The sequence below is a fragment of the Sprattus sprattus genome (genome assembly GCF_963457725.1).
Source record: "Sprattus sprattus genome assembly, chromosome: 10".
Classification (NCBI taxonomy): Eukaryota; Metazoa; Chordata; class Actinopteri; order Clupeiformes; family Clupeidae; genus Sprattus; species Sprattus sprattus.
In genome coordinates, this window is record NC_137908.1 from 4,876,496 (window position 1) to 4,888,527 (window position 12,032).

At 43.2% G+C, this 12,032-nt stretch overlaps 2 protein-coding genes across 6 annotated transcripts; one reads left to right on the forward strand and one right to left on the reverse strand.

Moving 5' to 3' along the window:
• Window positions 1-6: 6 nt before the first annotated feature.
• On the forward strand, window positions 7-6,863 carry LOC308371664 (docking protein 5-like). Of its 5 annotated transcripts, none has more exons than XM_080846646.1 (7): window positions 7-151; window positions 1,672-1,833; window positions 1,926-2,040; window positions 2,901-3,017; window positions 4,807-4,996; window positions 5,507-5,668; window positions 5,770-6,863. In XM_080846646.1, the coding sequence occupies exons 1-6, from the start codon at window positions 86-88 to the stop codon at window positions 5,625-5,627; spliced, it is 771 nt and encodes a 256-aa protein (XP_080702772.1). In that variant the 5' UTR covers window positions 7-85; the 3' UTR covers window positions 5,628-5,668; window positions 5,770-6,863. The 5 variants fall into 5 exon arrangements, with proteins under 5 accessions (XP_080702772.1, XP_080702771.1, XP_080702770.1 ...); XM_080846645.1 differs by having other exon boundaries at window positions 5,507-5,657; XM_080846644.1 differs by having other exon boundaries at window positions 5,507-5,623.
• A 2,276-nt stretch (window positions 6,864-9,139) lies between these two features.
• nat8l2 (N-acetyltransferase 8-like 2) lies at window positions 9,140-10,838 on the reverse strand (the record flags this gene model as incomplete). The annotated part of the gene is made up of 1 exon (XM_080846725.1): window positions 9,140-10,838. One exon carries the CDS (start codon window positions 10,836-10,838, stop codon window positions 10,104-10,106), a length of 735 nt encoding a protein of 244 aa, XP_080702851.1. The 3' UTR covers window positions 9,140-10,103.
• Window positions 10,839-12,032: the final 1,194 nt, after the last annotated feature.

The window sequence follows — 12,032 nt, forward strand, 5'->3', positions numbered from 1 at the left end:
CACACACACAAAAAACACACACAGAAACACACTCACACACACAGGGTGAATACACACTCATACACACAGAAAAACACGGAGCAGAATGGATTCAGAGTTCTCTGATATTCTTAAACAAGGTTATGTGAAAATTCGGAGAAGGCATTTTTGGGTAAGTAAACTTTCAACTGCGTGTGTTGTGTTTGTTTGTGTTTGTGTTGTGTTGTGTGTGTGTGTGTGTGTGTGTGTTTGTGTGTGTGTGCCTGTGTGTTTATGAAAATTAGAGAGAGAAAGCAGCAAGAGAGGAAGAGATAAGGGGAACACTGTGGTTATTACAGGTCTGATTGCTGAAGATGTAAACAGTGTGTGTGTGTGTGTGTGTGTGTGTGTGTGTGTGTGTGTGTGTGTGTGTGTTGTGTGTGTGTGTGTGTGTGTGTGTTTGTGTGTGTGAGAGGCTGCTGGATCCTGCTTGTTTTGGCTGCTGTTTTCTATGTGCACCCAGTGTGCAGTGTGTGTGTGTGTGTGTGTGTGTGTGTGTGTGTGTGTGTGTGTGTGTGTGTGTGTGCGTGTGTTTGTGTGTGTGTGTGTGTGTGTGTGTGTGTGTGCGTGTGTTTGTGTGTGTGTGTGTGTGTGTGTGTGTGTGTGTGTGTGTGTGTGTGTGTGTGTGTGTGTGTGTGTGTGTGTGTGTGTTTGTGTGTGTGAGAGGCTGCTGGATCCTGCTTGTTTTGGCTGCTGTTTCTATGTGCACCCAGTGTGCAGTGTGTGTGTGTGTGTGTGTGTGTGTGTGTGTGTGTGTGTGTGTGTGTGTGTGTGTGCGTGTGTTTGTGTGTGTGTGTGTGTGTGTGTGTGTGTGTGCGTGTGTTTGTGTGTGTGTGTGTGTGTGTGTGTGTGTGTGTGTGTGTGTGTGTGTGTGTGTGTGTGTGTGTGTGTGTGCGTGTGTTTGTGTGTGTGTGTGTGTGTGTGTGTGTGTGTGTGTGTGTGTGTGTGTGTGTGTTTGTGTGTGTGAGAGGCTGCTGGATCCTGCTTGTTTTGCTGCTGTTTCTATGTGCACCCAGTGTGCAGTGTGTGTGTGTGTGTGTGTGTGTGTGTGTGTGTGTGTGTGTGTGTGTGTGTGTGTGTGCGTGTGTTTGTGTGTGTGTGTGTGTGTGTGTGTGTGTGTGCGTGTGTTTGTGTGTGTGTGTGTGTGTGTGTGTGTGTGTGTGTGTGTGTGTGTGTGTGTGTGTGTGTGTGTGTGTGCGTGTGTTTGTGTGTGTGTGTGTGTGTGTGTGTTTCTATGTGCACCCAGTGTGCAGCTGTGTTTATCACACCGTCAATCATTCATCTAGAAAGATGTCAATCATTAATGTATTCATATATCTGCTTGTTACGAAAGCAGCTTATGATTTAACGATAACAGTCCGATTGAGGTTGAGAAACATCCGGAACATTTGTGACGAAGCTTGACTTTTGTGTACAGACAAATCAGCCTAAAAACAGTATATTCATCACCTAGACTTCTGGTTTGCCCTTGTTAAATGCTCTATAGATTTATCGTATAAAGAAAACTCAATTTATAACAAATATTTGAAAAATTCGCTAGGCATTTGTCTTTCATTGGTAAAGTCAATGAACACTATGATGTTTAAGTAAAGTGTTAAGTAAATTTAAACACTTCCAAAATTAAATATTGTATCGTCATATCCCATATGGCAGATCCATCAGAGATGCTGGCTTGTGTTAAAGAAGGCTTCCGGTAAAGGGTCGAACAGACTGGAGAGATACCCGACCGAACAGGCCTCCAACTTCCACTGCCAACAAAAGGCAAGGTTATCATCCCAAGATGGCCATATGAAAAACAAAAGCTCCAGATATAATGTAACTCAGTCTTATTCAGCTTACGTTTAAGCCCTTTTATCTGGTAACAAATAGACGAACAGACAATGTGAAAATCCTCATCTTCCTCGCAGGTGATAGACCTAACAGAAGTCTTCAACATCAGCAGACCACCAAAGGAGAAGAAAAAGTACGCCGTGCTGTTGAGGTTCACCGATGACAACACGCTAACCTTTACCTGTGACTCAGGTGTGACGGCGGCATTGATTCTATTTAGTTATTTCTATTTCTTCAAATGTATTAGGTGCCTTAGAAAGGTGTGATTTAGGATAAGGAAACAGGGCTGCTTGCTTGTTTATGTTTTGGGATAAGCATGTGATGAGACAAGCATTAAAATGATTATGGCTCTATTCGTTTGGCAGACGCTTCAAATCAAAGTGAGTTGCAGAACTAGTATGGGACACGTTGTTTATCTACGTATATGTGTGCTCCATGGAAATTCAGCCTATTGTGGTGTTGCTGTTGTTAACACCTCCATCTGCTGAGCCAAAGAAATATGTTATTCCATTAAACAACAAAAAGTAATTTTCTCATAAACTGTAATTATTCTCCTCATCAGGGTCATATTAAGCTGCCTCTGACCGCTTCATTAGCTACCCTTTGAATCTTGATATGGCATTTAAAATACTGTCTGTGTGTGTGTACGTGTCGTCTTTCTATGTGTGTGTGTGTATGTATGTGGGTATGTGTCGTCTTTCTGTGAATATGTGTGTGTGTGTGTGTGTGTGTGTGTATGTGTGTGGGTACGTGGAGTCTTTCTGTGTGTGTGTGTGTGTGTGTGTGTGTGTGTGTGTGTGTGTGTGTGTGTGTGTGTGTGTGTGTGTGTGTGTGTGTGGGAACGTGGCGTCTTTCTGTGTGTGTGTGTGTGTGTGTGTGTGTGTGTGTGTGTGTGTGTGTGTGTGTGTGTGTGTGTGGGAACGTGGCGTCTTTCTGTGTGTGTGTGTGTGTGTGTGTGTGTGTGTGTGTGTGTGTGTGTGTGTGTGTGTGTGTGTGTGTGTGTGTGTGTGTGTGTGTGTGTGTGTGTGTGTGTGTGTGTGTGTATCCCTCAGAAAAAGAGGCTGCAGACTGGCATAAGGTTCTCCACAGAGCATGTGTTCATGATGAGCAGGGCACCGTCAGCAGCGGAGAGCCAGACCTGCTGGCCTCCTCCCTCAGACACCAGTGCGGTAGGTCCCGCAGATCCCCTGGGTCGTTTACACCAGATCTGGCTCTGATCTGGCACAGATAGGTCTAGATCCATACCCAATCTGCCCTGATCTGGCACAGATACGTTTAGATCCATACCCAATCTGCCCTGATCTGGCACAGATACGTTTAGATCCATACCCAATCTGCCCTGATCTGGCAAGGATACTCTAGATCCATACCCAATCTGCCCTGATCTGGCACAGATACGTTTAGATCCATACCCAATCTGCCCTGATCTGGCAAGGATACTCTAGATCCATACCCAATCTGCCCTGATATGGCACAGATAGGTCTAGATCCATACCCAATCTGCCCTGATCTGGCACAGATACGTTTAGATCCATACCCAATCTGCCCTGATCTGGCAAGGATACTCTAGATCCATACCCAATCTGCCCTGATCTGGCACAGATACGTTAAGATCCATACCCAATCTGCCCTGATCTGGCAAGGATACTCTAGATCCATACCCAATCTGCCCTGATATGGCACAGATAGGTCTAGATCCATACCCAATCTGCCCTGATCTGGCTCAGATACGTTTAGATCCATACCCAATCTGCCCTGATCTGGCAAGGATACTCTAGATCCATACCCAATCTGCCCTGATCTGGCAAGGATACTCTAGTTCCATACCCAATCTGCCCTGATCTGGCAAGGATACTCTAGATCCATACCCAATCTGCCCTGATCTGGCACAGATACGTTTAGATCCATACCCAATCTGCCCTGATCTGGCAAGGATACTCTAGATCCATACCCAATCTGCCCTGATATGGCACGGATAGGTTTAGATCCATACCTAATCTGCCCTGATCTGGCACAGATACGTTTAGATCCATACCCAATCTGCCCTGGTCTGGCAAGGATACTCTAGATCCATACCCAATCTGCCCTGATCTGGCAAGGATAATCTAGTTCCATACCCAATCTGCCCTGATCTGGCAAGGATACTCTAGATCCATACCCAATCTGCCCTGATCTGGCAAGGATACTCTAGATCCATACCCAATCTGCCCTGATCTGGCAAGGATACTCTAGTTCCATACCCAACCTGCCCTGATCTGGCAAGGATACTCTAGATCCATACCCAATCTGCCCTGATCTGGCAAGGATACTCTAGATCCATACCCAATCTACCCTGATCTGGCAAGGATACTCTAGATCCATACCCAATCTGCCCTGATCTGGCAAGGATACTCTAGATCCATACCCAATCTGCCCTGATCTGGCACAGATACGTCTGGATCCATACCAGGGCCAAAACAAGACCATAGGGCCAAAACAGAGCCAAAGTCAGCTCCCACCTGTGATGCACTAAGAGCCTACTCTCAGGGTTTAAAACAACCGATGACTGCAAGTCTGGCTATTATTATCTATTACTATGGATTATTAGAAATATGCTGGGTAATAAAACTCTCCCATACCAGGTTGCACAGCTGCACTTTCCCTTCAGGGCATTCCAGGCTATATCTTTGGCACATAGACTGTATAACTGAACTACCAGAGATGTTTTACATTTCTTTAAGCTTATTGTAATTGATCTGATGTTAATAATAGCGCATTGCTGTCTGGAAAACATGCTTGAGACAATACACAGTTAGAACTAGGGTACTTTTAAATACGAAACTCAGTTTAAAATGTTTTTAAATAAAGATTAAAATGATAACTGTTTTGAGTGTCTAATTAAACCATGCCTAATTTGACAAGCACTTTGTATCGTTTGGCACTGGCAGAATATGTGTGTTATCCGTCTTGCACTTCCAGAGAGGTTCCGTGTGTGTCTACTGCCGTGCAAAGGTCTGGTGATGTCAGGCGAGTGCGTTCTGCAGGTCGGCTCGAAGGCTATCTCTCTTTGGGACGCACGGAACCCCCGTCTCAAACTCGCGTCTTGGCCTCTGATGTGGCTGCGACGCTTTGGACGAGACCGCACCTGGTTCACCTTTGAAGCGGGCCGGTTGGTAAAAATCCATCTTATTCGGGATGTATCTCAGTTAAACATGGGCAGATACGTATACCTGTATTAGGGCACACTATCTGTAGTCCAATGAGAGAAAACAAAACCTCTTGACTACGAGCACAAGAGAGAGCTGCAGGCAATAATGAACAGTTTGAATCAGAATAAACCCATTAAGGCGATTGTAAAGGCACCCCTCATTGCTGAGGAGTGATATCCTGTGTGTGTGTTTGTGTGTTTGTTTGTGTTTGTCTACCCCATAGCAAGATTAACTAAGGCCACAGGGATCATTTGTTTCAGTGATAAGTCACGAATGTAAACACATAGGTTACAATATCTACCTTTCAGCGGCCTTCAACAACTGCCAAGTTCATATAGTGTTAACCTGTCTATTTGAACACGGTTGGAGAGATGGGTCATTTATGAATTATGTAAACGGAGTCCTGCGTTGCACTTCAAACTGTTGTGTGAACGAATCTAACTCCTCCGTCTCTTCTGCGTCTCTCTCAGTATGTGTGAGACTGGAGAGGGCTTCTTCAAATTTCAAACCCTGGAAGGAGAGGCCATCTATCAGACAGTGCACGCAGCAGTGCAGTCCATCATCCAACAGCAGGACTGCCCTCACAGGTAGCCCAGTCCACCACAGTACCTGTCTGCCCAGGTGAGCCTCAGGTGTGCCTTCTCACCTGTGAAACACCTGTAAGTCATGGCTTCAGTCTCTCAGGAGAATGTGCTAAAACGATTGCACTAAAAACATCTTTTCCCCCGAACAGGATTGTTGAGGGGCACATATGAAGGTGACTTCAGATGAAGGTTGCTCCCCATGGTCCAGATTTGTAAATAGCTCAACCTGCTCTTTTTTGGGTACACCAGCTCCCTTTAGTGGATAAAGAATGCATCACTCAATAAATGTAACTTAATAAATGGTTGAACATAACCTTTACAAAAAAACATTACATTATTATAGCACAAAAACTGATTTTTTTCCCTGCAACAATAAGTTTAATAAACTGTGTTTTTAAAAATTGCTACAACATTGTTTGAACACTACGGATCATTCTATTAACTTTCCAAAGTTGTCATTTTTTTCCTGTTAAATTAAAATGTTAAAGCAGACTTTTGCAAACTTCTACTAAACTATCAGCAGTACAGACTGTGGTATAAAATGACAAATAAAGCACATTTGTAAGAGGGTAGAATTTCACCAACTCTGCGGGAAAGGTTGCATCAATGTTAGCTGTCTGTTTTCACTGCTTGATAATGACACCATACTCTGTAACCCTCTTTAATTACTCTGCAGAGAAGGAAGCGTATCAAAGTGAGATTTTATGTAATTAAAAGTGATTTATTAATAAGCACCGCTGATCATTACAGTACCTGAGATGGCATGGACACACACGCATTGCCAAACTCATAAAGGCAACCAAAGATGAGAAAGGGAGGAAGATGACAAGAAGGAGGGATAATATTCACAGACATACAGATGTGTGTTCAGGAGCTGAGAGAGAAAACCAGGAGGGGTTCAGGGAGCTGTGGCACTCAGGAGGACCTTAATACACACATGCACAAGGCATTTATGTAATTTATGTTAAATCAATATAGAATCAATTTACTCAGCATACAGAATGGCAACATGAGATATATGTATACTTTTATAATAGGAATATTACTAATATAATACAATAATTTGAATTATTACATGTTTAGTTTAAACAAGTGATATTTCTGTAGTAGTAACTGCTACTCTATAAAAACTGCACTGAAAGTGTTTTCTGGTTTCTCTCTCTAACAGGTACATTTGGTACTGAATATAGACTGGTTATGCTGCTCCCTGATGAAAGTAAAATGTTTCTGCTGTTAATTAATAAATTGCCCGTTTTAATTATATGATCGTGTCTCAGGATTTTGTGGCCAGTTTTTTTTTCTTTTTCATAACGAACAGGATAACATTCCTTTTAATTTTGTATTTGCTTTGATAACATTGTTAAAGTTGAGACTTACACTGAATATTTTATTTACCTGCTGATGTTAAAAGTGTTTGCACAACACATGTTATGGCACTTTCGTTCATATGGCAGAACATTTAAAATAAAAGTGCACTGTACACTACTTTTGAATTCATTATCGGATTTCGTGTAAACAAATACGATTAATTGTGATTAATCATGTAAATCATGCGATTAATCGCAATAAAACATTTTAATCGTTGCTCAGCCCAAGAATAAACCCATTTAGATGATTGTAAAAGCACCCCTCATTGATGAGGAATGATATCCTGTGTGTGTGTGTGTGTGTTTGTGTGTATCTTATTTACCCGATTAACTGAGGCCACTGGGATCATTTGTTTCAGTGATAAGGCACGAATGTAAACACATAGGTTACAATAGCTACCTTTCAGCGGCCTTCGACAACTGCCAAGTTCATATAGTGTTAACCTGTCTATTTGAACACGGTTGGAGAGATGGGTCATTTATGAATTTTGTAAACGGAGTCCTGCGTTGCACTTCAAACTGTTGTGTGAACGAATCTAACTCCTCCGTCTCGTCCCAGTCCACCAGGTTACCTGTCTGCCCAGGTGAGCCTCAGGTGTGTCTTCTCACCTGTGAAACACCTGTAAGTCATGGCTTCAGACTCTCAGGAGAATGTGCTTCAACGATTGCACTAAAAACATCTTTTCCCCCGAACAGGATTGTTGAGGGGCACATATGAAGGTGACTTCAGAAGCAACCCCATGGTCCAGATTTGTAAATAGCTCAACCTGCTTTTTTTTGGGGTACACCAGCTCCCTCTAGTGGACAAACAATGCATCACTCAATAAATGACACTAAATAAATGGTTGAACATAACCTTTACTGAAAACATGACGTCATTATATCACAAAAACATTTTTTTCCCTATAAGAATAAGTTTAATAAAATTTATTTTTGAAAATTGCTACAACATTATTTGAACATTACTGATCATTATATTTACTTTCCAAAGTTGTCATTTTTTTCCTGTTAAATTAAAATGTTGAAGCAGACTTTTGCAAACTTCTACTAAACTATCAGCAGTACAGACTGTGGTATAAAATGACAAATAGAGCACATTTGTAAGAGGGTAGAATTTCACCTACTCTGCGGGAAAGGTTGCATCAATGTTAGCTGTCTGTTTTCACTGATTGATAATGACACCATACTCTGTAACCCTCTTTAATAACTCTGCAGAGAAGGGAGCGTATCAAAGTGAGACTTTATGTAATAAAAAGTGATTTATTAATAAGCACCGCTGATCATTACAGTACCTGAGATGGCATGGACACACACGCATTGCCAAACTCATAAAGGCAACCAGAGATGAGAGAGGGAGAAAGATGACAAGAAGGAGGGATAATATTCACAGACATACAGATGTGTGTTCAGGAGCAGAGAGAAAAAAACAGGAGGGGTTCGGGGAGCTGTGGCACTCATGAGGAGCTGGGCTCTAGTCTGCTCTGGGATCGTTTAACAGACCAGCTCCCCCTCTCTCACTCCCTCATGAGGAGTCTAGTCTGCTCTGGGATCGTTTCACAGACCAGCTCCCCCTCTCTCACTCCCTCATGAGGAGTCTAGTCTGCTCTGGGATCGTTTCACAGACCAGCTCCTCCTCTCTCACTCCCTCATTTCCTGTCTTGTCTACAATGTCTCGTTTCAGTAAAGGCTCTATGATGAACAAAAACAAAAAACAGCAAGACTTCAAAACTCTTCACTTAAAATACCATTTTGCCCATCCTCTTCAACCTCATATACTCCAAAAGAGTAAAAAAAAAACCGCCACAGGCAAGTTCCTATAAGATCAGCAAAATACACAATTTTCTGTGGCCAATATGTGGTCTTTTGCCCTTCAGGGACACGTCTTACTTCAGAATACATAATGGAAGAAAAATAAGGTTCATCCATTTCATCATTTACCTTAGACTACAAAGAGCCAAAGGCAGAAGCTAAATCTATGGAATGCATGTAGCACATTAAGACTAGCAGAAGCTATTCCATTCCGCTTCATGCAGCTAATGAAACACCGTTGGGCTCGACTCATCCTAATCTGTGTTGTTTTAACAGATGTTTTTACTTTGTTGCCATGGTGAATGGAATATTTGGATTATCAGCATTCTGCCTGTGAGAGGGGCCAGTAATGTCTGACTTTCTTCAGCACACTCAATCCCAGTTCAATCCCACTTTCAGACATCCCAGAGGTAGTGGAACTTTAATTAAATCCTGTCATAACTATGTCATGGTAGACACCATATCCTGACATCAGTGTGTATCCAGTGGAATTACAGTGCGATGTTAACATCATGTGTAATTGTAATGACAGCTCTAAAGGAGTCTGATGATATGCTATCTTTTAATACATCACATTTATATAGCGCTCTTCACAGTTCTCAAAGACGCTTAAAGCCTATTAGCGCGGGGCCTAATCTGTCATGGTGCCTCCAAACTCTATAGCTCCCTCTAGCAACAACACTGAAAGTCACACCAGGTTAGGTTTTTCCCCCAACAATGATTTGCCAAACCACATTTTTCTAGATTAATTAACAACTCGAGAATGTGTGTCCAAATGTCAACTGTCCTTGCGCCTGGAAAATGAGACATGAGAACATTTCAAGATGTCAGGAACATTCCTAGATGCACAGGCTGCTTCTTAACTGTGTCCTGTACAGTCTCACTATTTGAAAGTCCCTCATGTGATCATTAAATTGAGACACAATTATGCCCATTACTGCTTTTTACAATAGTGCAGGGAGGAACACCAGCAAGAAGGACTGGATGTAGTGTCTGTTAAATTAGTAAATGTAAATGTAATGGATTACTTTCCCTAGGAGAAAATCTAGTAAACAGGGACGTTGAGGCCACTAAACAGAAACGTTGAGGCCAGTAAACAGAAACGTTGAGGCCAGTAAACAGAAACGTTGAGGCTACAACTTTAGGACAGCGTTTCAATCACCAAATACTCTATTGTCTATCCTGTGGAAAGACGCCTACATAATAAAAAGCTAAGTGGTTTCCTTTTAACTAGTTCTTTCATAACTAGTCCAGTCAGGGCAGAGGTGAATTCTGTTTCAATAAATCACGGACTGGTGGTCACGATGTCACAGGGTTTTCTCCATCCTCAGAATGATGACCCTGTTGAGGGTAGTGACCCAGTGGGGTGATTCTGTGGTGGTGTGAGTGTGAGTAAGCGTGAAGCCCATTTTGTTGTACAGCGCCACCGCAGATGTCTGCGTGGAGCTCGTTTCCAGGACAACCTTGGAGAAGCCGCGCTCCTTGCAGAAGTCAACGGCGGTCTGGGCCAGTCGGGTTCCGAGGCCTGTGCGGCGACTCGCCGATGACACAATCATGCGAAACAGCTCACCGTACCGCTCTCCACTACCCGCCTCCGTTTTACCCGTCACGGCCACCATGCCCATACAGTCAGACCTCCCGTTCACCTCTGTCTCCGCCACAAAGAAGCAGTTATCGGCATCGCTGAGGTAGCTGCCCTGGATGTCTCGCATGTCAGTGCGTAGTCTCGCCCTGACAAATCCAGCGTACAACTCATAGCAGCAGTAATAAACTAGTCCGAGCCAGACCCCACCGGTGCAGGCAGCAAAGACCCAGCCACCCAGCAGGAATCCCCCCGCAAATAGGAACAATGTGAGCCCAAGGTAGACCGGCTGGAACATGGCATGGGTGAAGGAGGGGTTGATGTGCTCCTGAATCCCGTCACGAAACAGCGCTCTGATGGCATCTCCATCGGTGGTCCGGAACCGTCTGATCACCACATGCACTGCAGGAAAATCACTATTAACGACACTGTAAAATACCTCACACAGCAAACCCTGCATAGCCTCTTTATACTTCAAATGATGCAATTTGCATTGTGATGCATGAATCAAACTGAAAGCCATTCGACGGCCAATTCTTGCACTTACACTAGTGAGACAAAGTTTGTAGTCCAGATACACATGATCACTGTATGAGACAAGAAAACTTACTTTTGTTCGAACTCTCGAGTCTTTCCGCTGGTCCCGCTTGATAGTTAAGAGCCTAGCCAACTCCAAAACTTAAAGGGGTGTTTTGCCTATCGAACAAAGGCGAATCGATAAATCACCCGTTCTCTTTTTTTTTCAAAGACGCAAAGAAGCTCAATACTAAGATTGAGCTTGAACGTGATTCTATGTGTTCAAAGTTCATCAGCATGCAGATTAACCCTGGACTCAACCCCAGTCACTTATTTACCAAATCACTTCAGTGAGCACAGATGCCCATGTTGCTACTTTTCTTCTTCTCTTTCACTATTACGTGTAGTGGTGATCAACAACGAAAGCGCTATCGCCATCTAGTTGGCTACAAGTGTTTCACTAGTTGTCCACCACATCTCTGAATCCTTCATAGTTGTGCGTGTGCAGATGAATACAGTACATAGTCAGACGTTAAATGAGAGTTCATATTGGGTGTTATTAATCAGTAGGCCCATTAGTATTAACCGATTGTCTAGGAGATGAGGTTGCATTGAAACATGGCAAAATGTCTTTTGGATTTATGAGTTTGTTGTGGGCTGTTGTTCTGGTCCGTATAGCTGATCTATACGCAAATGCCGACAGGAACAATTTCAGCAAAAGCATACACACAACACGCGAGTATGATTACGCAGCAGCTTCAATAAATAATACAAAAATGATAATTCTGTAGCATTGTTTTAGTAACAGCCCATCCTTTTTTTTTAAAAGAATGGCAGCTCCTATGGCCGAAGGATTGGTTATATACGTCTGAATAAGCACAGTTAAAAACGAACTACCTTCAACTGCAATGTTCTGTCACGGTGTCAGGTCATAATTCCAGCTATTGATTCATCGACAGCACCTTTCACCGGCTCTAGGACCCGGATGCGCATCTGTTCCCAGACACCGGTTGATGTAAAGCTCACCACTCATTCAACATCTCGTATGAGCAGACATTAAGAGCGAGTCTTGGCTCGGGACTCGCGTACAGGACAATAGAACCGTCCGTAGATGTGAGCGAATAAGGCTTCACAGCTC

Excerpts from the sequence above, each read along its gene's own strand:
- LOC308371664 (XM_080846644.1), top strand. The coding sequence starts at position 86 with ATGGATTCAGAGTTCTCTGATATTCTTAAACAAGGTTATGTGAAAATT. Across the intron at positions 2,041-2,900 it reads AACCTTTACCTGTGACTCAG|AAAAAGAGGCTGCAGACTGG; the intron begins GTGTGACGGCGG and ends TGTATCCCTCAG. Across the intron at positions 5,624-5,769 it reads CAGCAGGACTGCCCTCACAG|GATTGTTGAGGGGCACATAT; the intron begins GTAGCCCAGTCC and ends TCCCCCGAACAG.